This window comes from Centruroides sculpturatus, unplaced genomic scaffold, assembly GCF_000671375.1.
Source record: "Centruroides sculpturatus isolate CEXI.00-Female unplaced genomic scaffold, Cexi_2.0 scaffold114, whole genome shotgun sequence".
In the NCBI taxonomy this organism is placed as follows: domain Eukaryota; kingdom Metazoa; phylum Arthropoda; class Arachnida; order Scorpiones; family Buthidae; genus Centruroides; species Centruroides sculpturatus.
Window position 1 is genome coordinate 457971 of NW_019384417.1, and position 14814 is coordinate 472784.

General features: G+C 29.8%; 2 protein-coding genes across 3 annotated transcripts in view; one reads left to right on the top strand and one right to left on the bottom strand.

Moving 5' to 3' along the window:
* LOC111619216 overlaps positions 1-10039 on the bottom strand; it is a 52788-nt gene extending 42749 nt beyond the window's left edge. The window contains exon 1 of the mRNA XM_023360903.1: positions 9819-10039. The gene's annotated coding sequence lies outside the window, so the exon portion shown is untranslated. The remainder of the gene's footprint in view (positions 1-9818) is intronic.
* On the top strand, positions 447-6707 carry LOC111619233. Of its 2 annotated transcripts, none has more exons than XM_023360920.1 (5): positions 447-548; positions 638-924; positions 1713-1841; positions 1915-2140; positions 6031-6707. In XM_023360920.1, the coding sequence occupies exons 1-5, from the start codon at positions 506-508 to the stop codon at positions 6135-6137; spliced, it is 792 nt and encodes a 263-aa protein (XP_023216688.1). In that variant the 5' UTR covers positions 447-505; the 3' UTR covers positions 6138-6707. The 2 variants fall into 2 exon arrangements, with proteins under 2 accessions (XP_023216688.1, XP_023216687.1); XM_023360919.1 differs by lacking the exon at positions 6031-6707 and adding an exon at positions 2419-3093.
* Positions 10040-14814: the final 4775 nt, after the last annotated feature.

The window sequence follows — 14814 nt, forward strand, 5'->3', positions numbered from 1 at the left end:
TTTTCCATCAAATTCCTTTAATCGACTCAACTAATAAAGGAATTTGATGGAAAACTTGCCACGTGTCTTTGGAACAAAACACAATACTGCTGTACTGTATACTACGCCACAAATATAAAACAGGACAGGGTTTCAAAAAACAAAATTACAAATTCTGTTTATATTTGACGTTACTTGTATTAATAACTGGTACAAAATTAAAGCGAACGTCATTTTTATATTATTGAAAATAAATAATTAATTAATTAGTAATATGAATTTTCAATTACATTTATTTTCTAATTTCATAATAACTAAAACTTAAAATTTACCTTCAAAGTATAAAAATAGTTTTAAGAAAAAAATTCAGGGGCCATTAATTAATGATTAATTAATAATTTTATTTTAAAAATATTTATTATTTAATTACATTTTATTTTCGAAAAATATTACGTAATTTATGCAAATGAAGACTCGTTAAAAGTGAATGTTTCGTATTCATTTATTTTTATATTTTTAAACGATAATGGCTACAATAGAGCAGATTACAGAACAAAAAGGTCAAAGAGGTAAACGACATATTTAATATTTTCGGATGTAAACATAATTTAACTACATGTAGCTTTTATACGCTATATTTTTAATTATTTTTTTAAAGGTAGAATGATAATTAGTCAATGCAGAATTTGTTATCGCCAGGCATGGAATGATTATTATGGATGTGAGGCGTGCAAACGTTGTCTTCAGTTTGTTTTCACAGCAATCATTCACAGACGTTGCTACAGATGCCGTATGACTAGTAACTGCGAGTCGCTTTATAAATGTAAATTTTGTACTTTACAGAAATGTTATAAGAAGGGTTTAAAACCGATCAGGTTTGGAATACATTCTCGAGGATATTATTTAAAGGATAAAGAAATTCTGCTACATAAAGTTCAAACTAGAGTAAGAAACTTGCTATTAATAATTATCTTAAAATTCTGTTATAATAGTAGAATTTCGTTAATGCGGTATTTAGGAAACCAGAATGGTGTGTGATTACTGAATATTCAGAGACATAACTACTGCTAAGAGCGGTTAAATTAAATGACGTCCATGAGAGTTTGGTACTCGTTCTACTGAACAGATTTAAAATTGGTAATTTAAATTCCATTACCATTTGAACGTATGAGGCCCTCCAATGCTTAAAAACCTTTACTATATTTTACTTTGGAGTCTAAAGTATGTAGTAATAAGCAAAAATATTTGCAGTGGGGAACACTGCACGTATTTTTGTATTTTCGCAAAATTCAGAAAGTTTCGTGCAATTTGAACATTGGACGTGTTTCCGAGAAAACGGCTTTAATACACTTGAATGAGCAAAGCAATGACATTGTCAATTAGAAAGCCCGTTTCATTTAAAACATGCTTTTTAATTAATTGGCTTGCTAATCCATATACACTAAAGCTGCTATAAAAGGCAACGCGCCCATTGCCGTACGTTTTACATTAGCAAACGTTGCTGTATTATTCTGATTTTAATAATGCGCACTCTTTAACTAGTCTGAACTTCATACACTGCATGACTATATTGTGCCACACTCGATTCCACCCAGGATCATTTACATACCGCGTGTGAAATTTCCATTTGCGGAACACTGCCATTCTGAGATTTTCCCGATTATGGGTTGCCGGATTAACGAACTTCTACTGTAAGTAGTCATTGTAATTTAATTTACTACATTTTTTTCAAGGAACCGAATAAATCTAACATACAAAAAGAGATCCTGAGTTTTAAATTTTTTCTCCACCGAAGACTGGATGTTAATTTAGTATGGGTAATAAAAAATATGCGTATAACGCCATCAGACAGAAACAGAATGGTAGTTTAAATTAATAATTTAAATTTAGTCTTCAGAAATGTTAATAGAAACAAGTCCTTAACTGCTTTTACAGGGCCTATATCCGATGAAAGCTATAACCTTGCAGATCGTACAAGAATCACTTTGTGCTCACGATGTTATAAAACTGGAAAATTATTATCACGATCCGTACAAATGTGAAATCGCACAATTGCAATACTTGACAATGAAGATTTTGAAACTGATACGAATGATGAGAGAAAGATTTTCCAATGGAAAAATTGATTTAAAAACGAAGATTCATTTAATATATTTTAAAGGTATTTACTATTCACATTAAAATATTTTTTCTTCATATTTTAACTATGAATAATAAGCAGCATAAATTTAGATTAAATAAACAGTAATATTTAAACTAACTAAACTATACGATTAGTGAGAGAAGGAAGTAGAAGTTCATACTTTTATACGAGAAAGTATATGAATTTTTGCTTTTACTTTTCTTACTATATTTAGTAATAAGTCTGTTTTTGTTTGTAGTGAATTATTATTATTTTAATTTTATAAATAATCTTGAATAATAAAAAATAATTTTCAGGGCCAAGAAAGAATCGCGTTGTACATGACGAAAAGCTTCAACAGGAATTAACAGAGATTGCTTTTTGGATGAAAGTCTGCTTCAGATATTTAGAAGACTTTTCTTAATGCCGGTTGTTATAAACAAGTTTAACTTTTAGAAGACATTTTTAATGAATTTTATTTCTTTGTTTATTTATAATTTGATTTTATATTGAGATATTTTGGCATTTTGTTAGTAATTTTTGTTGAATTATATCATCTGATTTTATTGAATATGTTAATGACTACAATAAGAGTATTTAATTGAACTTTAAACTTGTATACTATAAATTCTATGTACATAAGAAAGATACATCGCTTTTTAAAATAAATAGCAATCTATTAATTACATTCCTGGTTGTTATGTATAAATGAGTAAGAATAAAATGATCTTCACTCAAGAATTTTACATTCGTTGGCTTAGGATATCCTGAAACGTCTAGAACAGCAAAAAATTTCGGAGGTATTTTCTGTATGTATGGATGTTGGGTGGTGTGTTTGTGTGTGAAATTTTCTTTAATTTTGCTATATGGTTTGTTTTTAATGAGCATTAGTCGCGTGGAATTTTGGTAATTAAAGGTCGAAGGGGTGGGAAGATAATGGAGATCGTGTTTATCTCCAGTAGGGCCAAACGTCATGACAATTTTTCTTGTTATTAGCATCTAAACTTTTATATCAAACCCATCCCTATCCTCAAAATTTTAATGTTTTGCTATTTTACAACGGTTAATAAACGGTTAATAAAATCTTTTTATATTTTTAAAATGTCGTAACAGATGGCGCCACCAAATGTTTGGGAAAGTTAAGCAACTCGTTGCTGGTTTTTTTATTTGGTATGGCAAAACCATAATTATTTTGATATTACTGTATTTCAATAATAATAAACTTTAAATTTTACCACTTTTGAAATGTATCACGGGAAGTATTGTAATCATGTGAAGTTGGACACTCCGACTTTTTTGCAAATCTGGAACGTTGTGGGATTCCTTGTACCCAAAAAATAAAATTAAAAGAGAACATTTCATGTATGAGTGTGTATTGGCATTTATTTCTAATTCTTTTTCAATAGATCAGATTTAATGAATAAATTGCTGCACCTTCGTATATATCTAAGCAGCAATTTGGCATTTTCTCTTGACATTATAATTTATCATTATCTCATGAGTTTGGTAATAAAAAGTTTCTATAATATTCTATAATTTCGTGGTTCGTCGGGCTCGCGCCTAACCAACGGATAGCCGCGTAGAGTTTACCGGGTTTTCATCACCTGTCTAATAAGTAGGGTGCAGTTTACCATAGAAAGTCCTTCCGGGAGGCACCTCCTTTAGCAGATTGCCCCGAATATTGAGTTGCCTTAATTCATCAATCTGTCGAATCTACCGTTCGTATATTGTGTATACAATAGAAACTCGATTTTCCGAATTTGATGGGACCAGTAGTCAATACAGAAAATCGTTTATTTATTTTTTATTTATTTTATTATTACTTTTTTATTAGTTTTGGTTTTATCGCCCATAGTACATTTAAAATATTCGTAAGCAATAAATACTGTACTATTCGTAGGTATTGTACTATACTCTGTAGTATGTACTACAATGCTGGTTCTAGATTTTTAAAAATTGTTTCGGATAATCGAGTTTCCACTGCATTAATTAATTAAACAATTTTAAATACATTTTAAAACCATTTTATTGCAATTCTATGAAACACTTTTTATAGATATGATGAATAGATATGAATCAAGATCATAATAAACACTTTTAATTAAACCTAAGGTTTTCTCAGTGAAGTTAATTTCATCATCTCGAATTTCTGCATCATTAATTAATTTATCATTCAGAGATTTTGTTACTTCGTACAGTTGTACAGTAGAATCTCTTACATCATTTTTATTAGCTTGTCGAATTACATGTTTGTCAAGTGCTTCAAAAATATGTTTTGCTGGATTGTATACGTTCTTAACGTTTTCCTTCGTTACCGATTCGTAATCTTCATCTAATTTCTTGGCTTCTGCAGTCAAAGCGTCTACCATACCAGCGATTTCCTTGCTGTTTAATTCTGTGAATGGCTTAGTATACATTGTTCCGATCACGGGCATATGTCGCATGAAATCATCCATAGTTGGATATTTCTTGTGTTCAATAAATTCTTCTTTGCTTATGCAATTATCGCCTTGACAATAATACTAGAAACAAATTTCTCGTAAATAATAATATTTTCATCGATATCACATAAATAGCACACACCTTCAACCTTAATTGAATACATATTTGAAGATTTAATTTGTAATCTACATAAAATATCTTTAGGAATTATAGTACTTGAGGGAGAAGTATTATGAAAAAAGGAAGTAGTAGTAAAGTACCGTTCCTGAATTAGTCAGAAACTTAGAGATAAAATGAGAAGATGTAAAAAAAAATAAATAAAAGTACAAATGAGAGAAGGAAATGAATGAAATACGTTTTTGTAATATTATATTACACAAAGTCAGAAAGAAAAAAAAATATCCATTCTAAATGAGAATCCAACTTGGACACTTCTGAAAGACGGTGGGATGGATGAGGCGATTAAATTAAAGTAATTTTTTAAAATAAGCTACGATACCCTGCAATTTGACAATTTACAATAATTTTTTTGTATTTTTAAATATGTATTTTTCATAAATATATATNGGGGTAGGGGGTAATAGATCTCGTCTTACGTAATATTCTTAGTTTTATTTTTTTATCTTGTTGAGTGGTGGAGTTTTGAATTTAGCTTCAATTTGACGGTTTCTATTAAGAACGCTCGTACCAATGCCATCTTGTGTGACGTGATAGAATAATAACGCTAACAGACTCACGCTCTACACATTTTTTATTATGGGAGAAAGGCCGTGTGGTGGTCATGGGCGTAGCCAGAGTTTTGTTATGGGGGTCCTAGTGGAGGCCAACCTGACACAAAATTGAATTATTTCAAATTATTGTTCATTATTGGGCACCGAGCAAGCCGTTCACCTTTTTTCAGTATTCAAAACTTTTATTTTNAATATGCTTTTACTTTTGCTTACTTTTAGTAAGAAGCTTTTACTTTTCTTACTATATTTAGTAAGAAGTTTGTTTTTGTTTGTAGTAAATTATTTTAATTTGATAAATAATCTTGAATAATAAAAAATAATTTTCAGGGCCAGGAAAGAATCGTGTTGTTCGTCACGAAAAGCTTCAACAGCAATTAACAGAGATTGCTTTTTGGATGAAAGTCTGCTTCAGATATATAGAAGAATTTTCTTGAATAATAAAAAAATAATTTTCAGGGCCAAGAAAGAATCGCGTTGTACATGACGAAAAGCTTCATCAGCAATTAACAGAGATTGCTTTTTGGATGAAAGTCTGCTTCAGATATTTAGAAGACTTTTCTTAAATGCCGATTGTTATAAACAAGTGTAACTTTTAAAAGACATTTTTAATGAATTTTATTACTTTGTTTTATTATAATTGATTTAGGTATTTCCTGACATTTGGTACATGTTTCGATATAATTCAACAACAATTACCAACAATCGTCTGATTTTATTGAATATATTAATGACTATAATAAAAGTATTTAAGNTCAGGGCCAAGAAAGAATCGCGTTGTACATGACGAAAAGCTTCAACAGGAATTAACAGAGATTGCTTTTTGGATGAAAGTCTGCTTCAGATATTTAGAAGACTTTTCTTAATGCCGGTTGTTATAAACAAGTTTAACTTTTAGAAGACATTTTTAATGAATTTTATTTCTTTGTTTATTTATAATTTGATTTTATATTGAGATATTTTGGCATTTTGTTAGTAATTTTTGTTGAATTATATCATCTGATTTTATTGAATATGTTAATGACTACAATAAGAGTATTTAATTGAACTTTAAACTTGTATACTATAAATTCTATGTACATAAGAAAGATACATCGCTTTTTAAAATAAATAGCAATCTATTAATTACATTCCTGGTTGTTATGTATAAATGAGTAAGAATAAAATGATCTTCACTCAAGAATTTTACATTCGTTGGCTTAGGATATCCTGAAACGTCTAGAACAGCAAAAAATTTCGGAGGTATTTTCTGTATGTATGGATGTTGGGTGGTGTGTTTGTGTGTGAAATTTTCTTTAATTTTGCTATATGGTTTGTTTTTAATGAGCATTAGTCGCGTGGAATTTTGGTAATTAAAGGTCGAAGGGGTGGGAAGATAATGGAGATCGTGTTTATCTCCAGTAGGGCCAAACGTCATGACAATTTTTCTTGTTATTAGCATCTAAACTTTTATATCAAACCCATCCCTATCCTCAAAATTTTAATGTTTTGCTATTTTACAACGGTTAATAAACGGTTAATAAAATCTTTTTATATTTTTAAAATGTCGTAACAGATGGCGCCACCAAATGTTTGGGAAAGTTAAGCAACTCGTTGCTGGTTTTTTTATTTGGTATGGCAAAACCATAATTATTTTGATATTACTGTATTTCAATAATAATAAACTTTAAATTTTACCACTTTTGAAATGTATCACGGGAAAGTATTGTAATCATGTGAAGTTGGACACTCCGACTTTTTTGCAAATCTGGAACGTTGTGGGATTCCTTGTACCCAAAAAATAAAATTAAAAGAGAACATTTCATGTATGAGTGTGTATTGGCATTTATTTCTAATTCTTTTTCAATAGATCAGATTTAATGAATAAATTGCTGCACCTTCGTATATATCTAAGCAGCAATTTGGCATTTTCTCTTGACATTATAATTTATCATTATCTCATGAGTTTGGTAATAAAAAGTTTCTATAATATTCTATAATTTCGTGGTTCGTCGGGCTCGCGCCTAACCAACGGATAGCCGCGTAGAGTTTACCGGGTTTTCATCACCTGTCTAATAAGTAGGGTGCAGTTTACCATAGAAAGTCCTTCCGGGAGGCACCTCCTTTAGCAGATTGCCCCGAATATTGAGTTGCCTTAATTCATCAATCTGTCGAATCTACCGTTCGTATATTGTGTATACAATAGAAACTCGATTTTCCGAATTTGATGGGACCAGTAGTCAATACAGAAAATCGTTTATTTATTTTTTATTTATTTTATTATTACTTTTTTATTAGTTTTGGTTTTATCGCCCATAGTACATTTAAAATATTCGTAAGCAATAAATACTGTACTATTCGTAGGTATTGTACTATACTCTGTAGTATGTACTACAATGCTGGTTCTAGATTTTTAAAAATTGTTTCGGATAATCGAGTTTCCACTGCATTAATTAATTAAACAATTTTAAATACATTTTAAAACCATTTTATTGCAATTCTATGAAACACTTTTCATAGATACGATCAATTAATCAAGATCATAATAAACACTTTTAATTAAACCTAAGGTTTTCTCAGTGAAGTTAATTTCATCATCTCGAATTTCTGCATCATTAATTAATTTATCATTCAGAGATTTTGTTACTTCGTACAGTTGTACAGTAGAATCTCTTACATCATTTTTATTAGCTTGTCGAATTACATGTTTGTCAAGTGCTTCAAAAATATGTTTTGCTGGATTGTATACGTTCTTAACGTTTTCCTTCGTTACCGATTCGTAATCTTCATCTAATTTCTTGGCTTCTGCAGTCAAAGCGTCTACCATACCAGCAATTTCTCTGCTGTTTAATTGTGTGAATGGTTTAGTATACATTGTTCCGATCACAGGCATATGTCGCATGAAATCATTCATAGTAGGATATTTCTTGTGTTCAATAAATTCTTCTTTGCTTATGCAATTATCGCCTTGACAATAATACTAGAAAGAAATTTCTCGTAAATAATAATACTATCATCGATATCACATAAATAAAACACACCTTCAAACTTAATTGAATACATATTTGAAGATGTAATTTGTAATCTACATAAAATATCTTTAGGAATCACAGTACTTGAGGGAGAAAAAGTATTAAGAAGTAGTAAAGTGAAATCCTGAATTAGTAAGCAACTTAGAGATAATTTTAAAAAAATGTACAGAAAAATAGAGGTAAAAATGAGAGAAGGAAATAAATGAAATTCTCTTTTTTTATATTAAATTACACAAAGTCAGAAAGGTGAAAAATGTCCATCCCGAATGAGAATCCAACTTGGATACTTCTGGAAGACAGTGGGAAGGACGAAGCGGTTAAATTAAAAATTTTTTTTTAAATAAGCTGCGATTCCCTGCAATTTAACAATTTACGAGAATTTTTTTGTATTTTTAAGAATATATTTTCCATGAATAAATGAAAGGAGGAAATTTTATATACGCAATGATGAACTCTAAATCTATAGGCAATGTTTAGTACTAACTTATAAAGAAAATATCTAATTTAGTGTAATGTATTTAACCATTTGATTAATTACAAATTTATGTTTTAACGTAAATTTCTAGAAATACACACACCCTTTCACAACTTAATTAGTACTTGGAGAACTGAAAACCCTCGTAAACCGCTAATTCTTAATTGCTATCAGCTTATTGTCAGAAAATAAGCTTACGTTTCTGAAAATACATATTATTATTATATAATTTTGAATTTTGAAAACTACTTTTATGATTCAACTGGTTTCTAAAAAGCGATCCAGCGAGTTACATAATTACTGTAAGATTAGTGTCATAAATTTCGATTACTTTCTCGGAAATAATACTTCATAAAAATGGCCAACATTTTTCCTATTCTTTTCGCTTTAAGAGGGATTTAACTAGACTCATCGTAAAGTCCGTTCTGGCCTTTATTCCCCATCGTGCATTTTGTAATGAGTATAGAATAAAGGTCACAATTAATGATCAGGTGTTGAGGGATAAGACAGACTATTTCTAAAAAATCCTAATTCTTTTTGACCGCCTTAAAGCAGGATCTACTAAACTTCAAACACTATGTATATTTATCGAATAAGTGACATAAAATTCCTACCCTTTTCTGGTTTCTTCTCGCTTTTTCTTCCATACGTACCATCAAACAAGCTGGTAACTGCAACGTAAAGGAAGTACAGTACATTAAAACAACCCTTCAACGTTCTCTTTTACGTTAAAAGCTACTTACCAAAAATTAAGAATAGAGAGAAAGAACGAATCAACTTCATCGTCAGATGCTAAATTATGATCTAAGTGTTCACTCGAAAAATTTTGTATAATTGCCACGTAAACTTTTATCAAGTTGTTTGTCAATCAGGGTTTCCAGATGTATTTATACAATTGTATTTGCAGCAACTACCTATACACTTCTACCATTTATTATATACTTTAAAATATATTTATTAATTAATAAATAAATTGAAAATATTTTAAAATTATAATTAAAACTGTAAGATTTTTTTAAAGATTAAGTTTATCTGTTTAATTGATTCATTTATTTAAATACCTTAATAAAGGACCACGTAGTTATTGCAGTGTTATAATGCCAGTCATTTATATGTTATAACCATTAGAATTTTAAGGAAATTAAACTTAATTGTAATAAAAATATAGGCTTATATTTTATTCTCTATAAACTCATCTGTGTACAGGTATATTTACTGCAAATGCCACATTCTACACTTGTTTACTAAATTTCAACATCTGCACATTCGTACATAATTTACAGGATAATTTTAATAAATTTATTTAAATTTAGAATAAATTTTTCTATTAAAAATTATTATTGTACTGCACTTGTTTTAAAATTTTTATGAAAGAAATTGTGTTTTAATTATTCGTGTTTATCAGAGAATTGTCATTACTTTCATGACTAAAAAACAATAGTTAAATCAAATTTGTGACAAACATTAAGCAAACTAATTAATTTAACAAAGTTTAATTAGCTGTAGATTGGTGTTCATTACATATACAATTTTTCAAGAAGTGTAATATTTTATTATATATATTCAGTAAAATATACTGTTCTCGAGGTTATATCGGTGTCTCATCGCCGTATTACTTCTAATAACATGGCGATGAGACACTGATACGTCCACTCAGTGTCAAATTTCGTTTTTTAAAGAAATTTTGAATTTCACTGGTAAAATACATATAAATTATTAATGTATAGAAAACATTACTATTAAAATAAAAATAGGCAAAAGTTAATCTATTGTAAAACCGTATAAAATAATTAAAAAATCAAGTTACTAATTATGTAACTCTGCTCTCAATTGTATAATATGCTTTAAGGAAAGTTTAACTATTATTAATATTATCGTTATTAATAAAATAATTAATTATTAAAGAATTTAACAAATATTAAGCTATAAAATGTAACACGTACGTACCATTTTCCCGACGCCATATTGAAACGTTTCGCATTAGTTCGCGCCTCAATCGACCTTTACATATTACTCTTTATTTTACTATAAAAAGTTCGATTTTAACATATATATACATATATAAATAAGGAGTTAAAGTACTCTTACTGTAATAATTAGTAGTAGATCTATTTATTAAACATTCAATACATTACACTTATTTAATATCATCATAAATCATTTTGATTGTTTTAAGTGTTTTTTCGGTATATTGTATTTCGTAATCTCGAATTTCCGGATCTTCGTACAATAAATTATTTAAAATATTAGTTGCGTGATATAAGTTTTCAGTAGAATTTTTAATTTTTTCTATATTAACCAATGGAATTTTCTTATTTTTGACAGCTTCGTAAAGATGTTTGGCTGGATTGAATACGTTTTTGATCGCTTCTCGTTTGATAAAACTTGCATTAATTATTTTATACACTTCAGTAGTTAAAACATCAATCATATTGATAAATATATCAGTGTTGATATCTTCGAAAGCGGTATGATACATATCGCCGATGAAAGGCATATGTTTCATAAAATTATTGAAATTAGAATATTGTAAATGTTCCACAAATTCTTCTTCAGTGATGCAGTTGTCTTCGTAGCAAACGAACTAGAAAGAAGACTTTTTTTATTATTATATTATTTCAATATACAGTATATATAGAATTTGTTCTACTGAATATCGCAATAACAAAGTGTGCCAATAACCAGTGCCAAGCTCCTCGCCAGAACAGGCTGGCCACGTGGAGTTTTCCGTGTTTTCTCCACGCCTTTAATGCCTAAATATGGGCCAGTTACCCCTTTAAAAAAAGACTTTTTGGAAGGCCTTTCCCTAGACCCTAGTCAAATCGCACAAGTGTTGCATTGCTATAACTTAACTAAACAAAGTGTAAAATTCAATTTATGGATGGTCCAACAATGGTGGTGAAGTGGATAAAATCAGTGAACATTGGCAGTTGGTTGCGGATTCCTGACCACGCGAAGTTTCCTGAGATATTTTTAAGTGTTTAAGTCTAAATAAGGATCACTTTTGTATTGATAGTCCTCCTAGGAGATATTTTTCTTTGGCATATGGTCCATATGGTTTGCATTGTCTTATCCCAACAATCCTATCTTCCATTAATCTGGTCCAGTATAATGATTATAGAAATGGTATTCTGTAGCCACAAACAGCCGAGAAAGTAGTAATGAATGTCCTGTTACTCATAGTCGTTTCATCGTGGATCTGGTCAAACCCACAATGGCTTGATGAAAAAAATCCTTGTTAATGCGTAAACGGCAAAAACAATTTTTAAATATCTCAATACAAATCTGTAGGGTATAGTGTTATAGTCAACATTTTTGAAAATAAATTTCAAAGTTTTTTTTTAACTGATAGCTTTCTCTTTTGTTCGGGGAATTTGTGACAACCGTTCCTGAACTCTTCTGATAAGTCCAATTTGTTCAATGAGTGTCAGTTCCTGAATTTCTGATCGATAAGACAGCCATAATGTGAATTTATAAAGGTCAGATCATTATTTTATTATATTTATTTGGTAAATAAAATTTTTATGTTTTTACAAGTAAAGAAGTAAAGTGCTCAAAGTTGCTTTCTGTATCCGATTCAGCTAATCCAAATTTTATCAATATTTTATTAACGTGGCATAACTGGGATGTTGTATGAATAGGTGCAAAATTAATATATTTAATAAGGGTAGAGCTATATAAGGCTATTAAAATCCTATCATCAAATCTGCTCATTACAAGCTATAACTCAATCTTCTTGAGAAATTGGGAATAGTTTGCTTTATTCCTTTGTGACGACGCGATACATGGGCGATCTGCCGAGGGGTAATGCCTCCCAAGAGGTCTTTTATGGGAATGTGGCCCCAATTTAGGTGTTACTAACGTGAAAAAAACCAAGAAAACTTCATCAGCCGTTGTGAATTGCGAATCCACGACCATCCACTTGGTTATTAGTGGGCGAAATTGAAGATAAAACTGTAGCCAAAACTATTTATGAGTATTTATGAAAACCATCATAAATTTAATCCCTAAATTTAAGAAATCTCTTAGAAAACCATCATAAATTGATTCACTTCAAGATTTGAACCTAGATCCTTCAGGAAACTATCTTAAGGTGTTACTATCCAATTGCTTCCATTGTGGACCTGGTCGAACCCACGATGGGTGCAGGAAAAACATCCATCTGAGTGTCTACAAGGCAAAAACAGTTAAAAATACAATAAAACTTACATAATCTTTTTTTGCATTCGTTCTTCTTCCTCTTGAATACTCCAAAAAGTTGATCGCTATACAAACAATTGATAAATTAATATGTATACAATTTTTCTCACATTTTACTTTGTTAATTCAACCAATTCACTTACACATAACTAAAAAAATATAAAATGATGCCACTATCATCATCACACTACCACTTTGTATCTACGTATCGCTGTAATGTGTTAATCGACAAATGTATATGTCTTGGCAACACTTTTAGTTTGATTAAAATACGACTTAGACATATCCTGGCAGCACTTCAATTTTATATAATGCCTCCAGTTCTAAGTGTTGGAGCCGCCATATCTTGGCAACGGTTAATTTTATCGATTAAATTCTCGTTCTTGTGTTTTTGGTCTACCGATTCTAACATTTGATATCAGCTTAATAGCTATAATTACAATAATTACGTGTAAATAATATCAAATTGAATAGTAAATATCATAAATTATGAAGAAACTACTTATAGATAAGAATATATTAATTTTTTTCCAATAGAAAATAGAAGGTAAAGTATTGTTATCTGATAATTTCAAACTTTATTTGATGGTATCCACCAGTGGCTAATTGGGTAAAACCACTGAATACTGGTCATGGGTTCGCGCCTAACTAACAGGATAGTTTTTCTTTGCGTGCCTCATACTTGAATAGAAGTAAGTTTCCTATAGAAAAGTACTCCAGGATGACATACCCCTCTGGCAGATCGCCCAATGTTGCCTTATTCCATACTATACCATACTTATGGTTAGATTTTTTTAATGTTTTTGCTGTGTACTCTAAAAGGGCCTTCCTTCTATACCGGTAATGAGCACGACCAGGCCCAGAATGGGAGAAGCCTTGTGGTGAGGACATATCTCGGAGAATAAAGCTACTTACAGACTTGTTATAAAAAGGATTATTAATGATAAATAAACAAGTAAAATCAATGTAAATGTATGGGTTAATTATAAATTACAATCTATCCATAATATTTTGAATTTATTAGTATTTAATACCATTAAACTGGTAAAGAATTACACCAGAAAAGGAGAACGTAATGTGAGTTGTGTGGTGTTAACACGGGGGAAAAAAAAAACATATAATCGAACATGTCAATAGAATGTGTGGGATGGGACCACCTACGTTCTGGACAAAAGACAAGTAGGCAATCTACTGTCAATAGTTCGAGTCCCAAGACCAAATTTCCGATAATCGAAAGAGATTGATTAATCATTCATAATGTTAAATACTCTGAGTTTCGTTAGTGTTAGAAAATTATAGGATCCGAACCCGTCTTTTCTTTTATTGACAAGTGTATACACTCAAGTATAGAAGTTTATAACTGTGTTATAAACTTCTATACTTGAGTGTATTACTGATGTAGGAGTGATGAATTATTATCGTTATCTAGGGTTCGGTTCTTATTTAGGGATTCTGAATAATAACCAAGAAAAGTTCTTGATTATAAAAATAAAATGAGTAAAACGTGGGTTCGATTGTAATAGAGAAGTACAGAAATGTCGTGGGTTCGGATCATATTCGGATAAACAACCGAACCCACGACTTTAGTTCAGAAACGAAAAAAATTATATTCTTCTATTGGATTTAAAAAAAAATTCGATTTGTTTGAAGCTTAATGCTGAATAATTTTCATTCTAATTAAAAGGGTTTTATTAAACTAATTACTCTCATTAATTATTATAAGATAACATTTCTGAAAATGAGAAGCTTAAAGCATTATCTTAAAATTTTCCAATAATATTTATTAAACAAAACTTTATAACTTTAATCAATTCGATTTAATTAAAATTCATAAAAATATAAAAAAAAAAAAACACT

Bases quoted from the DNA above. Each gene is read 5' to 3' on its own strand.
- LOC111619233 (XM_023360920.1), top strand. From the start codon at position 506: ATGGCTACAATAGAGCAGATTACAGAACAAAAAGGTCAAAGAG. The intron at 549-637 runs GTAAACGACATA...ATTTTTTTAAAG, and splicing joins AGAACAAAAAGGTCAAAGAG to GTAGAATGATAATTAGTCAA. The intron at 925-1,712 runs GTAAGAAACTTG...ATTTTTTTCAAG, and splicing joins TACATAAAGTTCAAACTAGA to GAACCGAATAAATCTAACAT.